General features: G+C 46.3%; 1 protein-coding gene across 1 annotated transcript in view; it reads left to right on the forward strand.

The window, feature by feature from the left end:
- The window catches only part of MSH4 (mutS homolog 4), a 1,592,310-nt gene that overhangs the window by 1,549,191 nt on the left and 26,911 nt on the right, over positions 1 to 16,208 (forward strand). Inside the window, exon 20 of the mRNA XM_086925563.1 lies at positions 13,614 to 13,702. Within this exon, the coding sequence (XP_086781689.1) occupies positions 13,614 to 13,702 (89 nt within the window). The remainder of the gene's footprint in view (positions 1 to 13,613; positions 13,703 to 16,208) is intronic.

The raw sequence follows: 16,208 nt of genomic DNA on the forward strand, positions 1-16,208 counted from the left end.
GTCTTTTGATCCCGGCATCACCGCAGAAGAAACTTTCCACATGGACTAGAAACCTTGCATGATTCACAGGTAGGACTCTGCATGAGCGCACTATTTTTCACAACGGATCGCACAATCACAGAGCACCGTAGCGTTTAATCTATGTGTTTTAACACTTTTAACACTTGCACGAATATCGAGAGACCTTATCATCTATAATCACACGCATGAAAACCTACCGTTGGCAAATGCATGAAGAATGTTTCTTTAGCGCTTTAATTTCTTTGAGGATTCACATAGCACCGTGGACTTTTATTTCTCTACTCGCCAAGGTTTATAATATCTTTTATGCCGGATTATAGACCCACACCCCGCATCTTATCTACTGTATTTATCACACTGTAAGCCTAGTTTGGTCATATATTTAGTTGTTACTATGTTTACCTACATAACTGTAGGATGTTATCCGCATACTGAGTGCATCAATCTTTTTGTTTAGATTCCCCTGATGAAGTGCACTAATTGCACGAAATGCATTAGGAACGCCTTGCAAATACTTGTGGAAATATGTTAATCGAAAACATGTGAATTTCGTCTATATGAAATCACCGTTGAAGCTAATGAATACAATTATCTTCGAAATAAATACTCTTTGAGATACCAAGTTCCATTGGATTAATACTTTAAATATTCGAACGCTGTATAGCGGGCAAGCTGTGCCCAGAGGGTCATCCCCTATTCAGAGGATGCTTCTAATCAATTTTTGTCCAACACTCTAAGAGGTAGAGAGTGATACCACTGGAGCACGCCACACCAGCACAAATTGAACACTGTTGAAGCCTGTGCACCGACCAAATAACTTTAGTTCAACTATAACTGGCCCCTACCCCATAATGTGAAAAGTGAAATACTGATGGTACGTAGGGTCTCTTGGGTGGGCCACAGTCGGAAAACCATCACAGGCGACTGTGTCCTGGTCAATTTCAAGGACCCTCGTACAGTAGAGCAAATTTGTAACTGGACCCACGATAGTGTACGGTCAGTGATCCAACCCTATCCTCTGTCTTTTTTTTATCCCCGACCTGCAATGCCAGATTGTGCTCCGGATTGGTCGTTGGTGATGCATAGGCGGAGGGGAAGGGTGGGTAGGGGGGGCTATAGAGAACCAATCACCCAGAGTTATCCATTGACACACAACAGGTTTAGTACCCTTGAAATGGTGTTCTGACATCAGATCGATAGGGAGAATAGTTTGGGTACCTCCCAGAAAAGGAATTCTCCCAAGTCCAGTGGAAGGGTGGACGTGCCTGATGGTAGTTTAGTAAGACAATTTCTAACTGCGCAATCCCACAGTCGGGAGCTAAATACAATCAAGGGGACTTCCACACATGGATGTACAGTGCCGTCACAGTTAGAGCCCGCCCCACCCTGCGCGGAACCAAGTGAAGGTGAGGTACTGGGGAGTGTTGCACTCACTAAAAAATGTCACAATACTTAAGCCAATTACAGTACTATCATGAAATGTGGCGGGTCTAACTCACAAGCTAGATTGTACGGATTGGGTGTCCCTGGTAGACGGGATGGATTTATGCCTTTTCCAGGAGACCTGGGCAAGGGAGAATACTCCAGAGCGGGATTTGCCACATTCCATGTACCTGCGAGGTGGGGTGGGAAAGGGAGACCATCAAGGGGTCTGGCTATTTTGGTTGCTCTTCACCTGGGTTGTATGGTGGAAAACTTGGCCACATATTCAGAAGATGTGCAGTGTTTAATCTTAAAATGGAGAAACAGCTTTAAATTAGCCATTGTGAATATTTACTCTCGACCAGTGCGGCCAGGCCTTGAATCATCCACAATCGATGATTTATCCCATTTCTTGAGCACATTGCCCGGGGATTGTAAGCTTCTAGTGGCAGGGGATTTGAATTGTCATTTTGAGCCCTTTTTTGGAATGAGCGAAGGTGCTCTAATGGGAGAGGACGACTATTGGGCTATTCCCCAATGTCAGTCCCCATGCCGTAAACGATGGTCCCCTTTAGCAACTCAGATTACAGCGCTTGTATTAAACAACTCCCTGAGGGCATGTAATGGACGTACATTGTCCGATAGTCCGTCGTTGTACACTTTTAACAAGAGGGGGCAGGAGTCGCGAATCAACTACATCCTGGTAGAAACTAGGATGTGGTCGAAGGTCATTGACTTTAGGGTAGTCAAGAGGAACGATAGTGACCATAACGCACTATGCCTGGAATTGGCCTTTCCAGGGCCGCAGGAAATTGAATTACATACCACAGAAAGGGACAATGAGGATAATGGTCTGACATTATCAAATAATAGACGTAGGGTCAAGTGGGCGAAAATAGTAGAATCTGCAGAGGGCTTAGCCAAAGTATATAACATAGTTTTACCTCGACTTTTGGAGGTTGAAACTCTAATCTCTCAAAATTCTCCTCCGGATTTTAATGGGGATCTCAGCTTGATTAACTCAGATCTGGCTAAAAGCTTGGCTGATGTTTTTTACCCCAGGTACCTAAGAGAAGGCTAAGACAACCAGTCTCTTCCTGGTATAATTCGGCATGTAGGAAGGCTAAGTCTAACCTTGTCACACAATTAAGTCTGGGACTAGTAAAACAGTGACCTGAGAACTTAGAGTACAGTACAAAGAGGTCATGGGGCATGCAAAACAAGAATGGGACATGGAAAGGTGGTTGAATTTGAACTCCGCCTTGGCAACAAAAGATCCCCTCAGATTTTGGTCACTAGTTAATTGTGGCTCGGGTGAACCAAGATTGGCCATAGAACCCAATATTGCGGCATCAGAATGGGAGACCCATTTCAAAGGCTTATACGGGGGTGAGTCTGTCCAGGGCAGTATACCGGTACTAACAGTCACAGATGCTCAGCTTGAGTCTCTGGAGTCCACCCTTGGGGAAGTGACAAGTGCTATAGGGAAATTACTAGTGGGTAAGGCCCTGGGACTCGACAAACTTCCGGGGATCTTTATAGACACCAACCTGGAATCTGGGGTCCTTATCTGCTAGTGGTCTTTAATGCCATTGCGAGAGGTATGGAAATTCCCCGTACTTGGCTGGGGGCAGAGATAGTGCCGATCTACAAGAAGGGGTCATCTCTGCTCCCAGTCAATTACAGGCCCATTTGTTTAATAAATGTACAACAAAAAATCTTTGCGCGACTGGTCCTGGACCATCTGTTGACATGGATGGAGGAACACGAAGTACTGAGCCCTTTCCAGGCAGGATTCAGGAGGAATACGTCCACTATGGACCAAATTTTCCGACTGATCCTCCTATACTGGAAAACGGCCAAGCTAAAGGGTGGCAGCCTCTATATGGTCTTTGTGGACCTCCTGTCCGCGTTCGATTTAGTACCAAGGGGCAAATTGTGGGCTGTCCTCCAGGATTTGGGTGTCCCGCACCAGATCCTAACGCTACTGATGAGGTTACACGAGGGTAACTTTACCCAGGTTAGATGTGGTAAGAACGGAGCGTTGTCATCAAGGTTCCCCGTTGGCATGGGGTGAGACAGGGTTGTGTTTTGGCACCCACCCTGTTTTGCCTCTATGTCAACGGGGTGATCTCACATCTGGATAATGTCCCTGACAATGATGCACCAAGGTTGGCTTGGCAGATAGGAGGGTGCCGGCGATTATGTTCGCAGACGACACCCTCCTACTCTCTAAATCCCCTATGGGGATTCAGAGAATAGTGAATGGGTTTGGGGACTTTTACCGTAGCAGAGGTTTTGAGATTAATGCAGAGAAGACAAAATTTATGATATTTAACCCGCCGGCGTCTACTCGCTCAAATCTGACACTGGGCAATGTATGTCTGGAAAGGGTTACAACCTTCCAGTATCTTGGGGTCACTATTCATGAAAATCTGTCATGGGGTCCGCAGAAAACAAAATCTCACATGAAACTTTCACAGTTGTCAGTGCTATACTAAAAGTCTCAATACATCAAGTTTTAAGCCAGTGAGCCCTGCCCTGGAGGTCTATAAGACCCAAGCAAGAGCTGCCGCTTTATATGGGGGGGAGCTCTAGAGTCACTCCAATGCCTCTGAAATTGTTAAAATGGAGTCTAAATTTGCAAGGCAACTTTTATCGCTCCATCAGAGTACCCCTATAATACCGTTGAGGCTAGACTTGGGACTGTCACCCATTCAGGATGATTTAAAAGTAAAGCCCTTAGGTTTTGGCACAGGCTATGGTCCACCCCAGATCTTCTCAACTATAGGGTAGAACTAAAACAGATTCTTAGTTATAATTGTGTTGGCAAAATCCCTTGACTGTCGTTTATTAGATGTGAATTGCTAAGTGAACTTTTTCAATGAAAACATTATGCAATGTGAGAGGTGATGATTTTGGGGTCCCCTAACCTAGGGGGAGGATCAAACAGATGCCTTGAACACAAAGAGCATAAACAAAAAGCACATCTTGTTGAACTTTGGTGGTGGTCCCACCCTCTTAGGACCACCTCAAGCACAGTTATTGGCATAAAAACAATCCCAACCAAAGGCCCTGGGAAGCATTATGGGACGCGATTAGCAGTGGGCAGTGAATATTATAGTATCCAATATCAAAATAATTCTACAAAGAGCTGCAGTTCAACTAGTCATTACTAGATGTCCCTCATGAGTCCTGGATACAAAGTGAAAACTCTTGCTTTTTCGGACGGTATTGGCCAAAGAGGACATGATCACCACTATCTAGCCAGCAGCCCAAATAGTATGTTTTCTGCTTTAGTCAGTGGCTGGCTAAATAGTGAGGTTTCTGTGCTATTTGCACGCCGCTGGGTAAATGGTACATAATCTCTGCTATCTAGTCGGCCTGGTTGAATAGTATCTTGGGCTCCACTGCTAAGGAAGAATATGTGTGTATCTGTTATGGTTTTACAACCGAAATAAAGAATATGATGATGATGAATAGTGAAGTTTCTTTGCTGTTTGCACAACCTCCGGCTAAATAGTACACAATCTCTGCTATTTAATCGGCCACCGGGTAAATATAAAAATTTGCTACCAATTTACATGGCAGCCCATAAAATAGTGCACAATCCTTTATTGTCACCCAAAGTCTGGGACGCCTTTGGGTAGCCATCGCGCTTTACAAATCTTCATTCCATTCCATTCCATTCCAAGTCTCATGTGATTGGAGTAGACATATTGAGGTAATGTTGCCTTGATCTGGAGAGGGACTAAACGTTTGGGTGATCACTTTAAAGCCAGGCTTACACACAAGTTTTCATTTAAACATTAAAAAGCCCTATGCTTTGAAGAAACAAAGTAGGTAAAGAATTGATGTGTGTTTACAATGCATGTTTAAGATAAATCATGTAATGTGTCATGGTTAAAATATACTTTGGAAATGTAAACTAGTTGTTCATGCACTACAGTGCAAGCACTGAACAGGCAGTAGACTGATACACCAAAGAACCAATAGCATGAGGTGAGAGAGTAGTACTGCCGCGCCGCATCGACAAAAAGGAACTTACCGAGGGGTGTGGTTGCTGCTGTCCTCTGCTGGGAGCAGATTTTGCGAAGTGCAGGCTGCTCTCTGGTGGGGGCTTCGGCAGAGGGAGAACGCCAGCTTTGATCACCACCAGCCCGCCTGCCGTGAGGAATTGCAGGACTACATGTCCCATCAGCACAGTGCTTCACCCAGCGCTAGGAACACCTGAGCCTCGTTAGGCACTGTATTTAACATCTTGCAGCACCCGTTATCGTGGGTGCCGCATCGACAAAAAGGAACTTACCGAGGGGTGTGGTTGCTGCTGTCCTCTGCTGGGAGCAGATTTTGCGGAGTGCACGCTGCTTTCTGGTGGGGGCTTTGGCCGAGGAAGAACGCCAGCTTTGATCACTGCCAGCCCGCCTGCCGTGAGGAATTGCAGGACTACATGTCCCATCAGCACAGTGCTTCACCCAGCGCTAGGAACACCTGAGCCTCATTAGGCCCCTCCCTCCAGCCGGTACTTTACTGGTTATCTGGGCTGCTACGCGGGACGCGAGCGGGCGCGCGCCGGGTGAAGCCCGGGCCAAGGGCGGGCCCGTTCTATCCCGTTCCAGACCGAGTAAGACCGGACTGGGCCAACCCTCTTACGCCTGTGCTATCTTCATACACGCAAATAGTAAGTGCTATTGCGGGAGAGTCCCCTAGGGTTACAATGGCTGCTCAGGGAACAAGGAGTAATACTGTGGCTACAAGAGGACAGATTACTGGCACGCTGGATACTTTTATCATTAGAGCGAACTCAGTCATTGATCAGGGCATTATTCTTATAGAGCGTAGAGTGTCGCAGGACCTTGCAATGGCTAAGCGCTCTTTTATGGGTCACCTTGCTAATGCACAGTCACCAGTACACGACAGTCGTGCAAACATCACTTGTGTCCCAGACCTTGTACATGCTCCACCCTTTGCTCAGGACCTTGACGATATCCCATTAACTACAAGCTTCCTAACATCTGAGACAACTGCGGCTCCAGATGCATCATCCTTGCCCAATTCATCTGAGAACTCACGTGAGAAATTATCGATAACTCCATCGAGGGGTAAACGAACTGGGGCAAAAAACAAGAGAAAGCGAGTTGCTGCCACAGCCACTGCTTGCAGGAAGTATAAACCGGCGAAAGGGGTTGGACGGCAGCTTGATACCAATAAAAACTAAGGGGTGCCCTGCTTTGAATGATCTGACCCCCCTGACCCGCCTCAATCACCTGTAGTGTCAACAGGGTCTCCGTCCGTGGAGCCGGTTCAGAGCACTGGGGGGCTAAAGGCAAGGGAGGATGACCTCTTTCTGGAAAAACTGGGCACCCTATTAAAAACCTTGCTTGTTCCGCTAGAGGAGAGACTTGTTTCTATGGAATTCCAGTTTTCCCAGTTACAACAAACCGTGGATGGGACTTTGGGAAAAAGAAGGAAAAAAAGCTTGCATTGGTTACAGCTCAATCGAGTTCTGTGCCCGTTGTGCCCTCTAATCCTGCTCTTGCCTCTACTGCCGGTCCTTCTACTTTAGTTGCCTATACAACAGACAGGGCCGAAACTGCTGGTGCTGGGACTGTACTGACTAAAAATCTGGGCACGCCCACCTCTGACCATGTAGTACAATCAGCAGAGAGGGGTCGGCCCTCACTCGATCCAGCACCCTACGTAGTACCAAGAATTGATCTACCCCCTGAAACAAGCCCATACGTGGTAGTATTGGCGGATATTCCCGAAATTAGAAATCTAGGTCTGGAATCATTCATGGCATTAAAAAATAAAGTGACCCATTGGCTCAATTTTAACTGGCCCCTACCCCATAATGAGAAAAGTGAAATACTGATGGTACGTAGGGTCTCTTGGGTGGGCCACAGTCGGAAAACCATCACAGGCGACTGTGTCCTGGTCAATTTCAGGGACCTTCGTACAGTGGAGCACATTTGTAACTGGACCCACGATAGTGTAGGGTCAGTGATCCAACCCTTTTCCTCTGTCTTTTTTTTATCCCCGACCTGCAATGCCAGATTGTGCTCCGTATTGGTTGTTGGTGATGCATAGGCGGAGGGGAAGGGTGGGTAGGGGGGGCTATAGAGAACCAATCACCCAGAGTTATCCATTGACACACAACAGGTTTAGTACCCTTGAAATGGTGGACTGACATCAGATCGATAGGGAGAATAGTTTGGGTACCTCCCAGAAAAGGAATTCTCCCAAGTCCAGTGGAAGGGTGGACGTGCCTGATGGTAGTTTAGTAAGACAATTTCTAACTGCGCAATCCCATAGTCGGGAGCTAAATACAATCAAGGGGACTGCCACACATGGATGTATGGTGCCGTCACAGTTAGCCCCCGCCCCCCTCCCCCCGTGCGGTACCAAGTGAAGGGGAGGTACTGGGGAGTGTTGCACTCACTAAAAATGTCACAATGTTAAGTCAATTACAGTACTATCATGAAATGTGGCGGGTCTAACTCACAAGCGAGATTGTACGGAGTGGGTGTCCCTGGTAGACCGGATGGATTTATGTCTTTTCCTGGAGACCTGGGCCTGGGACAAATACTCCAGAGCGGGATTTGCCACATTCCATGTACCTGCGAGGTGGGGTGAGAAAGGGAGACCATCAAGAGGTCTGGCTATTTTGGTTGCTCTTCACCTGGGTTGTATGGTGGAAAACTTGGCCACATATTCAGAAGATGTGCAGTAATTAATCTTAAAATGGACAAACAGCTTTAAATTAGCCATTGTGAATGTTTACTCTCGACCAGTGCGGCCATGCCTTGAATCATCCACAATCGATGATTTATCCCATTTCCTGAGCACATTGCCCGGGGATTGTAAGCTTCTAGTGGCAGGGGATTTGAATTGTCATTTTGAGCCCTTTTTTGGAATGAGCGAAGGTGCTCTAATGGGAGAGGACGACTATTGGGCTATTCCCCAATGTCAGTCCCCACGCCGTAAACGATAGTCCCTTTTAGCAACTCAGATTACAACGCTTGTATTAAACAACTCCTTGAGAGCATGTCATGGACGTACATTGTCCGATAGTCCGTCGTTGTGCACTTTTAACAAGAGGGGGCAAGAGTCGCGACTCGACTACATCCTGGTAGAAACTAGGATGTGGTCGAAGGTCATTGACTTTAGGGTAGTCAAGAGGAACGATAGTGACCACAACGCACTATGCCTGGAGTTGGCCTTTCCAGGGCCGCAGGAAATTGAATTACATACCACAGAAAGGGACAATGAGGATAATGGTCTGACATTATCAAATAATAGACGTAGGGTCAAGTGGGGGAAAATAGTAGAATCTGCAGAGGGCTTAGCCAAAGTATATAACATAGTTTTACCTCGACCTTTGGAGGTTGAAACTCTAATCTCTCAAAATTCTCCTCCGGATTTTAATGGGGATCTCAGCTTGATTAACTCAGATCTGGCTAAAAGCTTGGTTGATGTTTTTTACCCCCAGGTACCTAAGAGAAGGCTAAGACAACCAGTCTCTTCCTGGTATAATTCAGCATGTAGGAAGGCTAAGTCTAACCTTGTCACAGCGATTAAGTCTGGGACTAGTAAAACAGTGATCCGAGAACTTAGATTACAGTACAAAGAGGTCATGGGGCATGCAAAACAAGAATGGGACATGGAAAGGTGGTTGAATTTAATCTCCGCCTTGGCAACAAAAGATGCCCGCAGATTTTGGTCACTAGTTAATTCTGGCTCGGGTGAACCAAGATCGGCCATAGAACCCAATATTTCGGCATCAGTATGGGAGACCCATTTCAAAGGCTTATACGGGGGAGAGTCTGTCCAGGGCAGTCTACCGGTACTAACAGTCACAGATGCTCAGCATGAGTCTCTGGAGTCCACCCTTGGGGAAGTGACAAGTGCTATAGGGAAATTACTAGTGGGTAAGGCCCCGGGACTCGACAAACTTCCGGGGGATCTTTATAGACAACAACCTGGAATCTGGGGTCCTTATCTGCTAGTGGTCTTTAATGTCATTGCGAGAGGTATGGAAATTCCCCGTACTTGGCTGGGGGCAGAGATAGTCCCGATCTACAAGAAGGGGTCATCTCTGCTCCCAGTCAATTACAGGCCCATTAGTTTAATAGATGTACAACAAAAAATCTTTGCGCGACTGGTCCTGGACCATCTGTTGACATGGATGGAGGAACACGAAGTACTGAGCCCTTTCCAGGAAGGATTCAGGAGGAATACGTCCACTATGGACCAAATTTTCCGACTGATCCTCCTATACTGGAAAACGGCCAAGCTAGAGGGTGGCAGCCTCTATATGGTCTTTGTGGACCTCCGGTCCGCGTTCGACTTACTACCAAGGGGCAAATTGTGGGCTGTACTCCACTATTTGGGTGTCCTGCACCAGATCCTAACGCTACTGATGAGGTTACACGAGGGTGACTTTACCCAGGTTAGATGTGGTAAGAACGGGGCATTGTCATCAAGGTTCCCCGTTGGCAGGGGGTGAGACAGGGTTATGTTTTGGCACTGACCCTGTTTTGCCTCTATGTCAACGGGGTGATCTCACATCTGGATAATGTCCCTGACAATTATGCACCAAGGTTGGCTTGGCAGATAGGAGGGTGCCGGCGATTATGTTTGCAGACGACACCCTCCTACTCTCCAAATCCCCTATGGGGATTCAGAGGATAGTGAATGGGTTTGGGGACTTTTACCGTAGCAGAGGTTTTGAGATTAATGCAGAGAAGACAAAACTCATGATATTTAACCCGCGGGAGTCTACTCGCTCAAATCCGACACTGGGCAATGTATGTCTGGAAAGGGTTACAACCTTCCAGTATCTTGGGGTCACTATTCATGTAAATCTGTCTTGAGGTCCGCAGAAAACAAAATCTCACATGAAACTTTCACAGTTGTCGGGTGCTATACTAAAAGTCTCAAATACATCAAGTTTTAAGCCAGAGAGCCCTGCCCTGGAGGTCTATAAGACCCAAGCAAGAGCAGCTGCTCTATATGGGGGGGAGCTCTGGGGTCACTCCAATGCCTCTGAAATTGTTAAAATGGAGTCTAAATTTGCAAGGCGACTCTTATAGCTCCCTCAGAGTACCCCTATAATACCGTTGAGGCTAGACTTGGGACTGTCACCCATTCAGGATGAGTTAACAGTAAAGCCCTTAGGTTCTGGCACAGACTATGGTTCACCCCAGATCTTCTAAACTATAGGGAAGAACTAAAACAGATTCTTAGTTATAATTGTGTAGGCAAAATCCCTTGGCTGTCGTTTATTAGACGTGAATTGCTAAGTGTAGGATTACAAGCCATGTGGTAAAATCCGGACAGGGCGTGTGCCCAGATATCTCCCAGAATGCTTACCAAAATCTATAAAGAGAAAAAGTTGGAATCCCTAATTTCTCTCCTTAATGCTGGTACCCTGACCAATGCTTTTTTAGAATTCAAAAATTCTTACTACTTTGAGGATTTTATGAACGTAGTCTTCCCGATTTTAGCGAGGAAGCTTTTTATCCTATGGCGACATGGCACCTTACCCATCAATGCACTCACAAGTAAGTGGCCGGCCTCTTCTAACAAGTCGTGCCCAGGTTGTAGCTGTGATACAGAGGATTAGCTTCATGTACTCTTCTTCTGCCCAGCTTATACCAAATCAAGACAAATATTGGCTGTTACCACTCTGCAGACATTTAGGTTTTAAACATTGTTTAAATGTGTATAGAATTTTCAAAACAAATGCATCAAGTACCATTGTCTTTGCACTATCAAAATATTTGCTAGCCATGTGGTGTAAGCGACGACAATTAATTGATACTGATTGCTAGCCTCAATGTCATGAATTGATTGTTCTTAATGCAGTGTTATTTTTAAACTAATAATATTTTAATATTTTAAGATGAGATTGTATTTAGTTTTTATGAAATTCTTGCCATGCGTATGTAAATGAATCTTATAGCTATCCTCTCTCTTTTATTCTGTACTCTTTTATGGCCATTGGCCGAAATAAAGAATGTTTTTATTGAATTGAACACTCCCCTGAGGAGGAGCCAAAGCCTACCACGTGTATTGGTAGCAATATGTCTTGCAGACCGCTATGCTTTCAAGTCAGACCTAACAAGTTAGCAAGCAATAAAATGTTTCCTTGTAGAGCAAAACCAGGTAAACAGTTACAAAACCAGGAAAGGCAGAAAAATATAAACGGAGCAAGTACAAAACAAGAGCTGGAGGTAGAAGGGTTGTCGGAATCTACAAATTAATATGATCTATAGCAGCAAGGAACTGTATTAAAATATGACAAAACTGAATGAGGTAGGAAACATCGGCAATGAGAGTAAAATGCTATAACGATATGCATTGGGAAAGGATGGTAAAATGTCTGATTAAAGAAGACAGTCAGTTGCACTGTTAGGGGCTTAGCTTCAGGGGGGCGTTGAGGTGTTACATCCCCCTAATAACTGTATTCTCTGATAGTAGGGTGTAGGTGCTTTCAGATAGTTTTCATATTCACACAGTCAAAACGCATACACACTCTCTCACTCTCTGTTTTGAAAGTCTTCAAAAATATTGGTTATTTACCTTAGGGCCAGATGTAGCTGGCCAAATAGCGAGCGCTAATGCTGAAATTTCAGCGGTTGTGATCGCTATTTGGCAGCTAGCAATGTAAAGAAGTGGAAACCTACTAGCAAAATAAGGAATCACAAAATTGCGATTCCTTATTTTGCTCTTACATTTAAGGAATCACAAATTGCGATTCCTTAAATGCAATGTAAGTAGCACAAAAGAAAGTGCACTTTAGCCTTAAGGAATCACTAATTACCACCAACTTCAAGTTGGTGGTAATTAGTGATTTCCTTTAAAAAAACACTTTTTTTAAGTGCCATGTGGCACACATTCATGCCCTTAGGGCATGTATGTGCGCCACATGTGCACACTTGCACATTTTCAGGGGTGAACAGGGTATCCTTTTGGAACCATGGCACCCTGGAAATTGCTCCCGCAATTTGGGAGTGCCTCTTGGTGACTCGCAAATTGCAGGAGCAATTCCTATTCATTACTGTGGGCCTCTTGGCCTATAGGAATGAATGGGAAGGTATTCCTTAATTGCGAATCGCAATTTGCGATTCACAATTAAGGAATATTAAGGATTCGCAAAAAATATTGCGATTCCTACCTACATGGCATTTTGCGATTCCTTAATAGCGATTCCCTAAAAATCGATATTAAGGAATCTGAAACATGCATTTACCTACATCTGGCCCTAAATATTGTGTTTCACTTAGTGCTCCTACGAGTCCGCTTTCCTCTTCCTTTCTACTGCCCCTTAGGCCCCTCTCATGCGCCCCTCTTGCCATATTATGTATTTAAACATTATATGCCAGCGTGATTGTCGGAAAATCTGAAGCTCAGTCCCCTACCCCTAATTCTACTGACCAAGCTATGCCCCTGTATACTGTAGACTATAAGGACCAGTCTTCATTTATTGCAACCATGTATTTTTGAAAGTCGATATGCACTCTTGTCTGATACCATTAATTCATAACCACTTGTTTCTTTTTTCCGTAGTCAAGCTATCTTTTTAGGAAGCTGGTGTTTTCTGTGTTGGTTTCTCAAATTGAACTTCCCTTAAAAATCTGGTACTGTGTTAATAATACCATATTGCAGACTCTTTTCCACCCCTCTATTCTAAAACCCACCCATGCGCCCTTCTATTTCAAAGTGTTACAAATACAGTCCTGCCCAGCTCCTCACTCCCCATCACTGGACACTTGAAACGCTCTTTCCCACTGCTCCCCTCTTTCTTCTCTTGAAATCAGATGATATACTTCACCAAGCAATTTAAAGAAGAGCCTAAATATATACCACCTCCATACTGACAAATACTATTTTGCCATAGCTTCACAATATAGCACAAACACAATGCTTTCATCTGTGAAATTGCAAATTAAAACTTCTCAAGTTATATCTTGCATGTGCGTCCTCAAAGTCTGAGGAAGAGGAAGGTAATGTGATAAGTAGGCATTAGAAAATCGAGACATGCATGGCCTTGTTTAATGTTCGCTCTTCTCTTTATGTAAATCTGCAAAAGAGATGAGAGGGATTAAGGAGAAACTGAAAAAATACTTTGACTTTGGACTTCCTTCTTTGTTTTACAATTGCAGGATTGAAAGCTGCAGAGGTTTCTTCACTACCAGCACCTATTCTTGCAGATGCTAAGGAAATCGCAACTAATATTGTGAACCACATCTTGGTATGTTTTCTCCAGTAAATAATAATAACATATAAACATTTATAAAGTAGTGTGAGTTTTTCTATACAGTAAGTACTTGTAACATTACAAATCTGAATCATTACATTATGTGCTAGCTTCACTAATGCAAACCTCTTTTAATGCCACCCAAATTTCTCCATGTACGACTGATTTCTCCAGTATTGGATCTTTCATAGATTCACATGCTTAAATCCTTCCCCATAGTCGAAATGGGAGTCCCACGGTACTATAGTAAAGCAATGTGCATTACTATCAGAGACATAATGGCAATGAACCATGGGTTTAATAAGCTATCTATGTCCTTTTTAAAAGAGGACCAAAGTACAAACTTTAGCCAATCAAGTGATAGCACCCTCTGGAACACTCCCGGGACAGGCTGAATCCCTCAGATTTTCTACTGCACGTCATGTTATGGGAGTTTCTTTCATCTCTGCTCAAATTACATTTTCTCTCAGTTTTTTTAAAGTGAATTTACTTCCAAAAACTATCACTTCTTTGATTATCTACATATCCTGACTAGACACCATGCCCCAAGTCCCTACAAAAGTACTTTTCGGATCCTGTGACTCTTGTCTCCATTCGGATGACCCACATCTAGAATGCATCTATTGCCTCTATCCAGGGCATAAGGTGAGAGGCTGAAACATCTGTTGCACATTTTCTCAGAAGACTCTTGAAGACAGGTAAGTTAGAGTTTTGCTGTGGCTTTAAAGCCTAAAAAATGAGTGCCCATCATCTGAGGAGGATAGTGATCAATCTTCACAGATTTCATCTTCCCTCAAAAGATTTTAATCTAAGTTCAAAATCACCTCAGCTTTTTAGGTTTTGCCTCGCCGAAGATGCGCTCTGCGCATCTTTTCGGCGCAGGCGAAATCCTGTTGAGTTGCATAGTGTGGCTTGGTTCGGCCCTCGTCCTTGATTGGCTGGCTCCGTAAACGGAGCCTTGCCATTGGACGAGGGGCCTGTCCGTCAATGCCGGACCAGACACGGGGGCGTTCCCGACATTCTTTGGCTTTTGCCGACGTCACGGGACGCCGGGAACGCCCCCGTGTCTGGTCCGGCATTGCCGGCACTACTGCGTCTCTTCTTCCCGTTTCCCGCCCCGTGACTGGCCGGCCGGCCAATCCTAGCGCGGCCGGCCGGAAGTGCCCGCCCCCCGCAGCCCGGGGAAGAAGGAGAGGAAGACGGCAAGCACTATGGTGCTCTGCTAGAGGTGCCTCGAGATCCCGGCTGTTTTGCTTCCTAAAATCTGGTCACCGGGCACTCAACCTAGTCTCAGAGCTGCAGGGAGACCTGACTGACAGGGACGGGCACCAATGACGGGGCAGCGGCATTCGAAACGGAACTTTTCCGAACTCCGCTGCTGGCTGCCTGCGCCCGGTGGGTGGGAGGGGGCGTGCCCCGAGGTTAGGTTGAGCCCCCGCAGAGGGAGCAGCCTGCACCCAGCCGCACAGTGTAGCTCGGGCTGCCTCGTGAGTTACACTGTGGGGGCGGCAGCAGCTGCCTCGTGAGTTACACTGTGGGGGCGGCAGCAGCGGCTGAAGGGGGAGGCTGAGACCGCACGAAGCAGCACTCCAGGCCGGGGCTCAGGGAGCGGAAGCAAGCATGGACCACTACGACATGCAGACCAACGACTACATGCACCCGGAGGACGACTGGGACCGGGACCTCCTGCTGGACCCCGCCTGGAAGAAGCAGCAGCGGAAGGTGAGCTCAGGTGGGGGCTGCGGGGCGCAGGAGTGCTCCGCCTTTCATCATTGCGCCGCTCGGGGTGGGAGTGGGTCTGTTTTCCACGCTGGCTGCGAGGGCGGGGGAGTGAGCTGCTAATGCGGAGAAGGTATTTCCTTTTCTGCCCCTCCTCGTCCCCCGCAGGTCGGTGTGGCAAGAGCAGCCGGGAGTGAGTCAATCACCGCTTCCTTTTCGCTGCTTGTGCGCTGTGGACAGCGGGGGCAACACAGTGGCAGGGGTGGGAGGCGGCGTCCATTATGAGGAATAAAAGTAGTCTGTACTGTGGGGGCGCAGGAGTGCTCCGCCTTTCATCATTGCGCCGCTCGGGGTGGGAGTGGGTCTGTTTTCCACGCTGGCTGCGAGGGCGGGGGAGTGAGCTGCTAATGCGGAGAAGGTATTTCCTTTTCTGCCCCTCCTCGTCCCCCGCAGGTCGGTGTGGCAAGAGCAGCCGGGAGTGAGTCAATCACCGCTTCCTTTTCGCTGCTTGTGCGCTGTGGACAGCGGGGGCAACACAGTGGCAGGGGTGGGAGGCGGCGTCCATTATGAGGAATAAAAGTAGTCTGTACTGTGTAATATGACGGGCCCGGCGGCGTCAGTAAATTAACGCTTGCTGGAGAGGTCTGGAAGTCACGTGCTCGACTTCAGACAAGGTTAACTCATCCTTCCATCCTTCATGGGTTGGTAAATTAAGCATTATTTGATACAGTAATATTAAGTGCTTGTAAACGGTGCAGAATGAAGTGCTACATCAGAAACT

The sequence above is a fragment of the Lissotriton vulgaris genome, chromosome 1_1 (genome assembly GCF_964263255.1).
Source record: "Lissotriton vulgaris chromosome 1_1, aLisVul1.2, whole genome shotgun sequence".
Classification (NCBI taxonomy): domain Eukaryota; kingdom Metazoa; phylum Chordata; class Amphibia; order Caudata; family Salamandridae; genus Lissotriton; species Lissotriton vulgaris.